The 13097-nt window shown below is 38.8% G+C and overlaps 1 protein-coding gene across 9 annotated transcripts in view; it reads left to right on the top strand.

The window, feature by feature from the left end:
• GALNT18 (polypeptide N-acetylgalactosaminyltransferase 18) overlaps positions 1 to 13097 on the top strand; it is a 309298-nt gene that overhangs the window by 225977 nt on the left and 70224 nt on the right. For 8 of the 9 annotated variants that reach the window (XM_032187763.1, XM_032187764.1, XM_032187758.1 and 5 more), the window contains 2 exons: positions 10663 to 10846; positions 12045 to 12242. In XM_032187763.1, coding sequence (XP_032043654.1) covers positions 10663 to 10846; positions 12045 to 12242 — 382 coding nt within the window. The remainder of the gene's footprint in view (positions 1 to 10662; positions 10847 to 12044; positions 12243 to 13097) is intronic. The other variant, XM_032187762.1, reaches the window with a different exon arrangement.

Raw genomic sequence — 13097 nt, 5'->3', positions numbered from 1 at the left:
TGCCATTTGGTAGCTGTAGAAAACCTCTAAATCTGGTGTACACTATCTCCAAGTAAGGAACAAGTGAAATAGTATCTTGTCCACAACTTCCCAAACTCCAAGCCTGAAGAGAACACAATAGCATCCAATATGTATCTTTAGATGAAATATATCAGCATGTAACTGTAGTTTTACCCAGAACAAAAAAAAATAATCTTTAACCAGCTATCATAAAAAATCTCTCTATCCAATAGTTCTAATGAAATGCCTAGGCTTTAATTGCCGTATAACAATGTTACTCATGCCCTGCCTTTTTGGATCAGAAAAACATGAGGGACAATAGCAGCAACTCTTAGGTTTTCTAAAAAAGGGAAGACATTAAAATAACCTGGACTGTAACTTGAAACTAAAATGTATAATACCTTTTCAATTCAGAACACAGGACCAGCATTGTTATTAGCATCCTGTAGAAGTCTGGGACAGATTTGGTTAAATCCTGCTTAAGCTAGAGTAAAATGTATTTTAAAAGTAAAGTATGTTAATCTGGCTATTAGTGTATCTCCCAGCAGGGTGGAAGAAGCCTTGCTCATGTAAAACTTGAACACAGAGGAACACAAGTCTTTTTTCTTTCCTGCTTCCCATAAACAACTGTCAGTTGCATTAACATTGTATAATATAATGGCACGTGAAAGCTGGCTTTCATACCGGGCTAGTTATAGTATGTGTACTTGCTGTCATGTTGATGCTGTATTGTAGTGTTGATGTAGTGTATTGTAGTGTTGACATTGTATGTGATGTTGTATTCAGGGCCTGGACACGCAACAATTTTTTTTCTGAAAACCTCTTGTTGACTTCCACGATACCAGTGTTTCACTCAGTACAATTGTTACTTGCAAGTGGTATTATCTGATCTATTCTGGTTTGCATTGGCCATTAGAATAAAGAAAGAAAAAAAGCTCTTCCACCTATAATTTTCTTTTTTTTTTTTTTTTTTTTTTTTTTTTTTTTTTTTTTTTTTTTTTTTTTTTTTTTTTTTGCCCCTGTATGTTTTCCCTTTCTTCACTGAAAGGGTTGTGAGGCATTGGGGCAGACAGCCTAGGGAATTAGTTGAGTAACCATCCCTGGAGGTATTCAAAAGATTAAAAAAACTGCAAAACTAAAAGACAAAAGTGTAGATGTGGTGCTTAGGGACATAGTTCAGTGGTAGACTTGGCAGTGCTAGGTTGATGGTTGGACTTGATCTTGGAGGTCTTTTCCAAACTAAGTGATTCTATAATTCTGTAACTGAAGCATCTTGTGTGAATGTGGCTCTGCCGATGTAAAAGAAGTCCTTTTTGTGAACTGATCCCATCATCCCATCTTTCCCACTATAGAAAGGAGCCCTTCTGCCCAGATGGATTGTATTTCTCTTTTATTGGGCAAAATGTATTGGGTGCTTTATTACTCTTACTGTGGTGAACTACAATATTCTGCAAGTTGCAGTCCTTCTTTGAAAAGAGAAGATAGTACTGAGTCACGCACAACACAGTCACAGGTAGTCAAAATATTACTCTTGGTGGCCTGGAATATAGATGGAGCATTTTGCATCAGATGTGTAAGTAGTGTCCAAAGGAGTAAGAGTCATTCATTCAAAAGCAGAAGAGCTGGCAACTCTACATTTGGACCAGGATCAAAAAAATAAATAAATAAAAATACACTATAGAAGGATTTATTTTTTCTTAACTGCATTTTGATTTGTAGAGTGAGATCTCAATGGGAGAAATAGTATTATTGCTGTCCTGGTCCTCAGGGATGCTCTTGTAGTATCATCAGTTTCGCTGCCTGCTAGCTACTGTTTTGCTCCCAAGTACCTTGTTCTATGCAGTGTATATAAGGTTGGATTGTAATTTCTGATTTTAAATACCATTTTCATAAAATCCAATGGCTAGTTCCCATTTATTTCAACAAACAAACAAAAACCACTGTCTTTTAATGCTATCTGACATTCTTATAAGTGTTTCTTTAATAGCAAATGATATTTAGTATTGCTTAATTGGACCTGCTTTGAGTGAAGGGTTGGATTGCAGAGGTCCTTTCCAACCAGAAACATTCTGTGATTACTTTTTGCTTAATCTTCCTTTCAGAGTTCTGTTCTCAGATTCCTTGCTGGTAGAGGGAGGTCTGATCCAGAGAGGAATATAAGCAGCTCTGTTCCTTACATTTCTAACTGCGTGTTTGCTTATTATGTTTTTAATGCTGCTTATGTGATTGATTTGCTCTTGAATAATAAAGTAGTTACACTTGGACTACTGTGCTTTAATTGGTAGTTTTCTTTTCCATATGAATCTGTTATCATAACATGAATTGCCATGCTGGTTTTTGGAGTCATGATGATTTATCAAGTTCACAATACAGCAGGCAGCTTGCTGAGTCTTATGGTTATAGAAGTACAGAGTATTTCTAATATGTTCTTCAAGTTGCATTTTTCTAGATTTATGTAGTCTGCCCTGGCTTTGTTCAGGTATTTTGATTCTTTTTCTGAATAGTGATTTTTCTGCTCCGTACAAGTCCAAGAAATAGATTAGAATTAAATACTATATGTATATATTTAAAGTAAATTAGATTACTCAAAACAGCTGCTATCCAAGTGGAATTAGAATGCATTTCCCAGGCACTTCTCTCTAACATTTAAAGGTCATTTTACAAATGAATCAAGGAACATGAAGAAATGAAATTATGAGCTCTCAGAATTTTGGCAGCAGTTATTTCAGCAGAGTACTGTATCCACTGTAACACTTCCAATGTGTGCTTCTGCTGCTTGTGTACTTCTCACTTTATGGTGCCTTTCTAAAACTGTTGTATTCAAATGCACATCAGAAGCTGCTCTTGTATCAGATACAGTGTGAATATCTCCATTTCAGTGGTAGTGCTTTTTACAGTGTTCTAATCACATTATTGTAGCCATAATATACTCAGTAACATTCCCTAAATGGGAAATAGGTGTACATAATAAACCTTAGTGGAATAACATTCGTGCTAAAATAATTCAAGCATCCAGAAATCAGCAAATCAGTGGAACAATTATGATTATGTAATTATAGGTCTGTGCTTAAATGTATTTTTAGGATTTTAACACCTTCCTGTTGAAGAGTTTGAAGTATTGCCTTGAAGAGGCGTGGTGCAACCGCCGTGCTCTTGCTTTGTTATTTGTATGGCAGCAGTACTATTTGTGGTGCTTGGAAAATTCCAATTCTACTTCTATCTTTTGTTTGCATATTTGCTGGTTTAAGTACACACAATTGGCTTTGATTGTCAGTTGTAAACTTTCTAATTTGGGAATTCTGTAATCTAAGAAAATAAACTGTGCTTTCATTGTTAGACCTGCCTTGCAACATGCAGTTGTATTCACAGAAGAGCTAGAAAGGATGTTCACCTGAGAGCAGATTTATTTTCCTTGTCTCTCTTTATGTTAATGCTTACCTTTAGTAAGGTCTACTTGGTACTCAGACATAAGCATGTGAGTCTCTCATGTTGAGAGGAGAACAGAAGGGCCATGTTTAATTCTTTTGATGTAATGCATTTCTGTTGACATTAACAAGACCCCTGGATGTCAGCCAGCTCTCAATCCTGATCCAGTGATGTGGATGAGCTCTTGTAGCTACACAGATTTCCCTGGGCTCTCCATAAGGGCCATGCCTCAGACTGCAGAATCACAGGTTGAAAGAAGCCACGCAGTGCTAATGTGCTACCTTGGGATTTGGGAGACCGAGGCCCAAATACCTCCCCTGCTGCACCTTCTGGTATGACCTTGCAGATTGATCTGGCATCTCAGTTTATATTTCAGTCTTGCAAAGTGGTGTGAGACACTATGCTGCTGGAATGTGGGCTTGGTGATACGTATGACAGGATCCAACAGGACAGAAATGAGGTAAAAAGCAGCGTGTGCTTCACACTGATCTGATCTAGATTATCCTGGGCAAAGGAAAGTTTGTATGTGCATGTGTGTGTAGGGGCTCGGAGGGGAAACATGCATGTTTTACTGCCTTTCTTGTGGTAGAATGGTGCTTGCCGTTCATGTGCTAGACTGAAAAATCCCTGGATTGTAGTCCAAGGTCTGAGCTGGAATAGGTTGGTGTAGGCCCCATTTATCTCAATAGAACAGTGGAGGTTTGACAGCAACTGAGACTCTGGATTGCTGAATACAAAGGCTGGGACTGTGAAAGCTCATTACCCTATCTGGCTTTACATGTGGATAGCATGGACTTCTGAGATTAGATTATGTGTCACTGTCAATGATACAAGTTAGTTATAGTAATGCAGGAAAAGGACTGTACTGCTTTTTTGTTCTTGAGCTCTGTCCTAATCAAATCCTTGCATCGTGTTGGTAATTTCCCTTGGGTGGTTTATCTGTTACCAGATAACATGAGATTATTAAATACGTGTGCAAAGCAGGCCCTCTTATCCCTTTCTGCATTGTAGCCCTTTGTTGCAAACATTCTAAATACACAGGTGTATTACAAATGGCATGTTTATATCTGGTTATAAATATTTTCCATTTGAAATTATCTGCTTCTGCTACAGAGATGAGAGGTGATCGCTTGAGCATGAAAGATAAGGGGCCAGAGAAAAGGAAAGCAAAAATCAAACCCAACCAACCAACCAACTGAACAAACAAACAAAAAAGCAACAAAGCACTGAGCTGCATGCAGAATGACACTATCCAATGTACAGGCCTATTAAAGTGCACCAAACAATTCTTCCTACATGCCTAGCTGAATTCAACATGAATTCAACATGAATTCAAGATATTACATGAATTCAGGTTATATGTCTACAGAGTGACTGAGAGGGAAGAGAGGTTTGTTTTGCAGCATACGTGGTATAAAAGGCTTGCTTTATTTGCCAGTAGGGAAGCTAGCCACGTTAGTACATTTTGTTTTTCCAAAGGCTATGAAATCATTAGTGGAAAAGTCAAAAAGCAGATCTTGATGGTGCTAAGACTCTGGGCTATAAATAACCAGACAAATTATATAGAAAAATTAGGTTTAAAATAAAGTGCTTCTAGAGAATTTTGTCTTTTTGCTCATTTATCTGCCTTTCGTGCAGAAGCAAGATGTACCTGCTAAGATGCTCCCTGTATGGCAGCAGCTCTCATGGTGAACTGACTTTTGCCTGCAGAAGTGGAGTAGGTGCCTTGTGCTCTGCCAGTTGGCTCTTTTGCCTTGATGAAAGGTGGTGGAGCTGACCTACTGCCCAAGGGTTTCAGCAAGGCCCAGGGGACCTTGCAGGTGCAAACCAGCCAGTGGTCTCTTGCCTCCAACAGAGGCAGTAGCTCCGTTGTATTCCTGCAGCTGCTGTAAGAATTCTAAAGGCCTTTAGAAACGGCCTTTATGATTCATGAAAAAATCCACCATGGTTCTTTACCTGGAGTCTGAGGACCACAGTATGTCTTCTGGGCAGCTCAATGAACACACAAAGCTGGTGTAAAAAACAATAATAATGAATTTCAGGCACAGGGAAGACAGTTGTTATGTTAAACCTCATTCTGTATTCAAGAATAATTTTCTTCCCTTCACAGTAGAAGTAGCTACATTTGCGCCAAGAGCTAAGGTTAAAGAGGGACATGGTAATCCTGGACCTTTGACACAGAAATAGATTCTATGCTCAAGGTAAAGGCACAGGGCTTGTAGAGATGGCCATAACATCCAGTAGGCATTCTGCTGTACTGAAGTCAAACAGTACTTTCAGCCTTCAGAAAATGTAGTACTGCATAGAGTTACGTGAGAGCTTTTATCTATTTATCTATCTATATATCTAGAAAAAAAAAATTATTAAGCTTTCTTGGCAAGCTTGCCGCGAAGAACAATTTTCAAATGTCACTAAAATGCACCTGTCTCAGGAAAGCATGAGTGTCAGACTTCACAAACGTAATTGTTCTGAGAGTTGTGAGGACTCATTTAAGCACTCAGAATGGGATTACATTAAAACATGAAAGCTATAGAAAATGAAGCTTAATTGACTGTTCTTTAAGCTACTTATCTATGAATGTGAAACAGTAATTTATTATTTATGACAACACTTTGTATCAATAACGTAAAAATTTGAAGTCTGGGGACAGATCCACAGCTGCTATAGGACATGGGAGTCCCATGGGGCTAAGGCACTTTAGATCATCTGAGCATCTAGCCCAATAACTTCCTGCTAGAGGGAAGGTGGAGGCATTCAAACCAGAGGCCACTTACATGCAACTTGACAAAGAACAAGATCTGGTTTTCCTTCTGAGAAACTCTCTGGAGCAGCTGTGAGATATCTCTTCTGTATTGTGGAGCCTGGCACAATCCCTCAGCATCCAACGAGGAGGCAGGACTGTGGTCCAGAATGCCCCTCTGGGCCTGGACTGGCCACTCACACAAGCAGAGCAAGCATTGCTAGGGCCTGTCTCAAGCCCATTATTCTCTCTTCCTATCATTTACTGAAACAAAGATCGCCTCATGAAGGGATTTCCATGAACTAGGTGATCCCTTCATGTTCACCTGTGAAGGGATCACAGCTGTGGGATGATTAATGTCTTCTGGCTCCTTATGCTCCCTGCCTCAATTGTGCTCTGCTCCTGCCCCTTCCTAAAAAGGCAAGGTAGCATGAAACAGTTCTTTAGCACTGCTTTGTAATGCTGAATAGGGGAAACTTGACAAACAAAATCTTTGTGGATTTGTTAAAAGCAAACAACCAACCTGTGACAAATATTAAAACTTAATTATGTTAATATTAAACATTATTATGTTGCATAATTATGACTTCTGTGTTTGTGAGGGGAGTTCTGATGTGCTCTACAGACATCTGTACCATATAGAGACAGGTGGTAGGGTGCATGATTTCCAAGCAGTAGATCTACACCATGTTCCCATTCCATCTGTGGCTGTTCTTTCTCTCCAACTGCAGTTACCGAGTCAGCTTAGTCATATGGAGTCCTTATTTGAAAAATTCTGCGCTGAAAGGCAAATGCATCTATCTTTATAAGCCTGTTTGTTTCCATAATTAGAAATTGAATCAACAGTGTATTGAAGATGACACATTTGCTCATTCCCTTTCTTCTCCCTATGGTGGCATAAAGCAGCGAAGCACAATAATTAATGAAAAAGACTGTTTATTATTCATGCAATGTATCTGAAGTGGAAAAAAACAGAGCACGGGTTAAAAATACATTACTGAAGACTATCAGTGCCATCACAAACTGTATGATCAGTTCTAGGGGGAGAGTCCCATCATTCAATCCAGTTGGGCACTGTGCTCTGAAACTGTCAAAGACAATTGAACTCAGATTCCTCATGTACCACTCAGAAAAACGTAGACTGCTTGAAGAAAACAAAACAAAACAACAAAAAAAATGACTTAAGTATCCAGCTAGGGCATCTTTAAAGTTCTGCAATACTGACTTTTTAAGCTTCGTTTGCATGTCTGCTGTGTCTTGTGGTTGAATCAAAAATATATGTTTTTTTTTAGTGAACTATCTTTTCTTCATGGGGAATCTGCTTGATAGGTTTTGTAAGATAAAGGGTGTGCATAATGCTCTGTTCAGCCCTCCGCCTTTGCAAAGCAAGGCTATGCTGTTTTAAATAACAATGACCAGGAAATGCCTGGCTGCAAAATACTGCTTTCTCTCCTGTGGACACACTACGCTAACGGCTGGCAGGTAGTATTGAAGATTAGGTGAAATGCAGCACTCTTCTCTGCCTCCTGGGGCTGATACTGAAGTCCAGAGAAGGATTCCTTGATAAAACTGACCATGGGTAAGCCTGTAAGGTTCCCCCAGGACTCTCTCTGGCAAAAAGCTGCAGTGTGTATTAAAAGTGCATAGTGCCTAGTAAATGTCACAGCTATAACGTGCAGCTGAAGTTGCACTGGTGGCAAGCCAAGATTTGGGTTCTGTTCCATTTCCACTTATTTCCATACTACACCTAGCTATGGAAAAGATTTTGTGTTTACTCTATGCAGAGTTCGTTTCTGTCAAGGTACATGGTATGCACAGCCCTGCAACACCAGTACAACCAGCTGCAAGAGCATCATGCCTGGTGGCTCTCTGGGAGTCTCTCAAAAAGGGGTGAATTTAAGGAATTGTTTCACTTTTCCCTTCCTCCATACCCTGAGAAGCAAACCCATTCAGGTCATATGGGCTGCAGCAGTCTTTAAGCTAGAGGACGCCTTGTGCAACAGCTCGGCTCCTCTTTAGCAGACTAAGAGAGGACACATCCATCTACTTTCCAAGGATGAACGTTTAATGTGGCTAAAATAAGTGTGTTTGCTTTTAACTTTCTCTTGCATTAACCATTCTAGTGTGCATACTGTCCAGTTCTCATTGAGATGACCAGTTCCTAGAGTGTTTGGCTTATCCTGGTGAGGAGTTACTGGGCTGAGTGCAGAAATCTTCCCCTGGCTTGCAGCTATGAGCAGATTGCACAGCTAACACCTGCTTAAACAATGAGAATCATTGGTTATGTTTAAAACCCGAACAAACAAACTGTTGCATTTTAGTATCTTCACATTGATTGGTCACCTCTTGTTCCCCAAACACAACCAGCTATTGAGTTTATTTGAACAATAGAGGGCCTATATTTGGTTTTGCATGTTCAAGAGGTTTGCTGTTGTACACCTGTTGATCATGTGTGTTATACCCAAAATACGCAGACTGCAAAGTTGCTGGATAGACAGAAGAGTTACGTGAAATTGTGCCTGTGCCTTCTGTTAGCATTGTCCTGGGGTTTGTGTTTTCAGATGGTTGAAAGTCAGTTTGAAATGGGCAGATTAACATTAGACTGCCTAGCAGATTTAATGAGATGTAAAATTCCCTGAAAGCAATCAATACGTACATTGGTTATTATATATATTACACATGTGTAATCCAAATTAAAGAATGAATGAAATAAGAATGTGGTGAAGAACAAATGTTAGAAACTACAGGAGAAAACCCATGGTTTGTTTTTCATGCAAGTGCATTAAGACCAGAAATATGACATTGATGGGAGTACTTTGTGAATATTGTTATTACTACACTGGGCCTTTATGAAATGTCACAGACTTCCTGAAGCTTATGGGGATGCTAAATACCTTGTAAGTTGGTTAATAGTATTAATTCTTTGATGAAAACTTTATTTCACGTTAGCAAGAGCATTGGAAGCTACAACCAAGGGATAGCTTGGCACTGAACGTCTGAGCAAAAAAAACCCAAGGGTTTTTTTCTCCGGGAAATAGGAAAAACAATGGCATGACCAACTTATCTGGTGTGTATGTATGGATCAGGGGCTAAAATCAGCAAGAGAGGAAAACTGTGGAAATGGCAGATGGCACACACACAAGGCTCAGAGGAGCAGAGCTCTATGGGAAGCAAACAGATTTCTGAGTAAGAAACCTATTTCATATGTTTTGATGGAAGCAATGTGTTCACTTTTTTGTGAACCTTCAGGACTGCAGACAAGCGTACCTGACTTGTATAAACAACTAGCTCTTGAACAGAAGCTCACTGAAAATACATGTGCTCATGCTTGGTCCAGCCAGCATGGCAGAAGCTAAGGTACTCCCTTCCCACTGCAGACTCCAGGGTGCTGCTCCCTCCGGGGCTGTGCTGGGAGCCACCAGTTGCCTGATGCCCCCTATTCCATTGTGCTAGGTACTGTGCAAGTGCATGAAAAAAGCAAAGTGTGGTCTCTAGAGCTTCAAGTCTAAATAGACCAAAAAGAAGAAACAAGTGTGGTGATGACATTTCACAGGTGTGGAATTGATTTATGAAGATGTCAAGTGGCTTGCCAAAGATTTCACAGGAAGGGCTAGGCAGAATGGAACTCTTAATGCAGATCTGACAATTTCCAGTTAATCATCATAACCGCAGGAGCAATATTCTGCCTTGCAGCAAAGACATTTCAGGATTTGTGGAGAGATTGTGAAGAAAGGAAATTTAATAATGCCAAGGGAATTCTTAGTGCTACCATAACATAAAAAGAACATCGCAATGCTAATAAACAATAACTGTGAACACTGTATTTCAGGTCTTCGTATGGAGTTTTCTCATGCAGTGGTCTTAAAGTCAGAGATGCAATAACTGTCGATGAAGTAGGTTATCATGTTTTAATTAGGAGTAATTCTCCTCCAGTGCTTTTACTGGTCTTTGTTCTGCTGAAAAAAAGAGACGAAGTCATAGAACTTCTTAGTTAAGATAGAAGGGTATTGTCCAAGTTCAGGGAAAAAAAATATGGAAAAAGTATAAATACTTAATTTTATTAATTTCTTTCACTTCTTGAAATATTAGTAAAGGAAGTTAATGGAAAATACTTTGCCTTATTTTTTTCTGGAAATATAAGTTAGTTAACTTATTTGTTGCTACAGTAACATAATATGTACTGTAGCTATGGTACTTTATGACCTAGTGCTTTATTTTGTGGCATGTTAATGTTAAACAGCGACAGGATTTTGGCAATCACGTAGGCTGAATTGTTACACTTCAGTTTTTTATTACTATATAATTTGCATTCCTTCTCTTTCCTTCTCTCTCTCTCTCTCTCTCTCTTTTTTTTTTTTTTTTTTTGTAAGAAGTCTTAATAGTTAAATCAACATGAAGTATTCCCCTGTGAGAAGACTCCTGTTTTGCTGAAAGAGCAGGTTTTTATGTCTTGGCGAGCTGCTATTTCTTAACATCCAATTCTTTCCTTTGCACAGAAGAACTCAAGGAGAAACTAAAGAAGTATGTTGATGAAGTGAATGCTCGGAAGCCTGGTTTCATCAAGGTTGTTCGACACAGCAAACAAGAGGGGCTGATTCGATCTCGAGTCAGTGGATGGAGAGTAGCCACAGCACCAGTAGTTGCTCTCTTTGATGCCCATGTAGAATTCAATGTGGGATGGTATGTGTCTCCTTGTATTTATCTGATAAAGGGGCCTTTTCTAAGCACTGTTTATAAATTACTAAATGCTGTTTCTCTTGCATATAGATGATGAATTAATATTCTGATCTTTTTAATAAGGATTCAGAGATGGACACAATCACCAAAAATGTATTTGTGCTATGTAACAGTCTGTATATATTTTTCTAGTGTGAGTTATCTCCTGGTTGCAATTACAATGTATTTAACTATACTGGAAAACTGTGCATAAAGTGAGTTCCCACTTGCTGTCAAAATGTATCTAAAATATCTGAATCTATTGTGTATTATCGTTTTTCATTCAAGTAAATGGTAATTTTGACATAAAGAAGCTGAGTAAGGTAGACTAGTTACAGATACTAGGTAAGGGCTTGCAGTTAGGGGCAGCACACTTATGATACAGGTTTTGCTTCTTTGAGTTGCTTGAGTTCTCTTCAAATCTCAGGACAATATTGTAAATTGTTCTCAGGAAACAGAAAATGCTTCACATTTATGTAGCTTCCAAATACCTTATATTCCTGATAAAGGACAAACTGCTGAGAAAAAATTCTATTTTCTATGCTCATATTTTTCAGAGATGAGCTCCCTCCAGTAATGCTCCTTATAGGCAAATGGCTGAAGCAAATTGACCTTCTTTTAATAATACTAGAGAAAGTTTCTTTTATGTTTTACAGTATAAACAAAGAAGTGTCATTTTGTCTCTGAGGTTGCTGCTCTTTGCAAAAGTAGCGCATACCTAAAAACATGTATTTGAACTGGTTTGGTGTAGATTTAATATCTCTGTTTCTTGAGTAAAAAAGATTGTAAAAAGGCAGGAGGTGCTGTCTGCAGGATAAATCTAATATTAACTCTGATCTTGATGCCCTTGATGATATTGAGAGCCTGAAGTTATCGTTACTTGGTAGCAGGGGTGTAAATGCTCTGTGATAATGCACATAGTAATTTCTTCCATTTCCAGCTAACATCAAGGATAATAACAGAGAGTCATTGATAAAATATTGCACTGCATTATTTTGGGGCAGGTCCTGCTCCGTCAAATCTCTGTCTCAAAGCAAAGGAAGCTCTGAATAGCTAACACCTATAGACATCGCTCCTTCTGAAATATACAGTGTAAGCTATTTCCATCATTGCTATCCTACTACATAGTCTTAATTTTTTATTTTTTTATATATTTTTTTAGGGCTGAACCAGTGCTCACTAGGATAAAGGAAAACAGAAAAAGGGTCATTTCTCCATCATTTGATAACATTAAGTATGATAATTTCGAAATAGAAGAATATCCCCTTTCAGCACAAGGGTTTGACTGGGAGCTATGGTGCCGCTATCTGAACCCTCCTAGGTCATGGTGGAAACTGGAGAACACAACTGCTCCAATAAGGTAACATGCAACTGTGACCCAGATTAGTGTATCGCAGGAAATGCTCATCTAGATGTGACAGATGGTGAGTGGTCTCAGCTACATAATAGGTCTTACTGACTTCAATGTTAAATTAGATGTTAAATTAGTTAAATGTCCTTGATCTGTGTCCTTGCTCCCCCTACATATATCAAGAAAACCTTTATCAGTAGGTTTTTTAATATTATGTTTTTTAATAGGTTTCATTGTTATTAGCATGGGAAAAAATAGCTAAAATGGAACAGTAGACTTGAATGCTCAGCAGCGCTCTTTCTCCAAATGTCTGATAATTTAGTGGTAATGGGCCAGAAACAGAATTTTCTTTACAAATTCATTATATAACATAACTAATGTAACAGTTGTATTCTTCGTAATACTGCCATATAGCTTTATAGCTGTATTGTGTCATCAGAGTTAATGCTGGTCCACCAAAAGTATGTTAGCAACAACTGTAATAAATTCTTGCTTTAGTACAATCTAGCTGTGTTTTTTGTTATCACGGCTAGAGCATTGTTGGGCTGGCCCAGAACAATACCCTTACCTCTGGGAGGGAGATAGAGGCTTCTGAATCCCTCTGCAGCTCTCCTGGGTTTCCAGTCCTTTTTTTTTGTGTAGGCATTCATACTAAGGGGGTCATGGGTACCTGTTTTCTAGCTCTGCAGAAAGCAAGTGTGTAGACTGTTTTCACCAGCTGCAAAGCAGAACCTTAAATAGCAGCAGCAGCATGGGGGGGGGTTCATCAGTAGCACTCAGTTACTTGTTTCCATGCAGTCAGTGAAAGAGGGGTATCTCATCCAGTGGTTTTTTCTTTCCAGGCAGACATCTCTTCTGGGGAGT

This window comes from Aythya fuligula, chromosome 5 (assembly GCF_009819795.1).
Source record: "Aythya fuligula isolate bAytFul2 chromosome 5, bAytFul2.pri, whole genome shotgun sequence".
Classification (NCBI taxonomy): Eukaryota; Metazoa; Chordata; class Aves; order Anseriformes; family Anatidae; genus Aythya; species Aythya fuligula.
The sequence above is the reverse complement of the archived record's forward strand: the minus strand, read 5'-3'. Positions and strand labels throughout refer to the sequence as shown.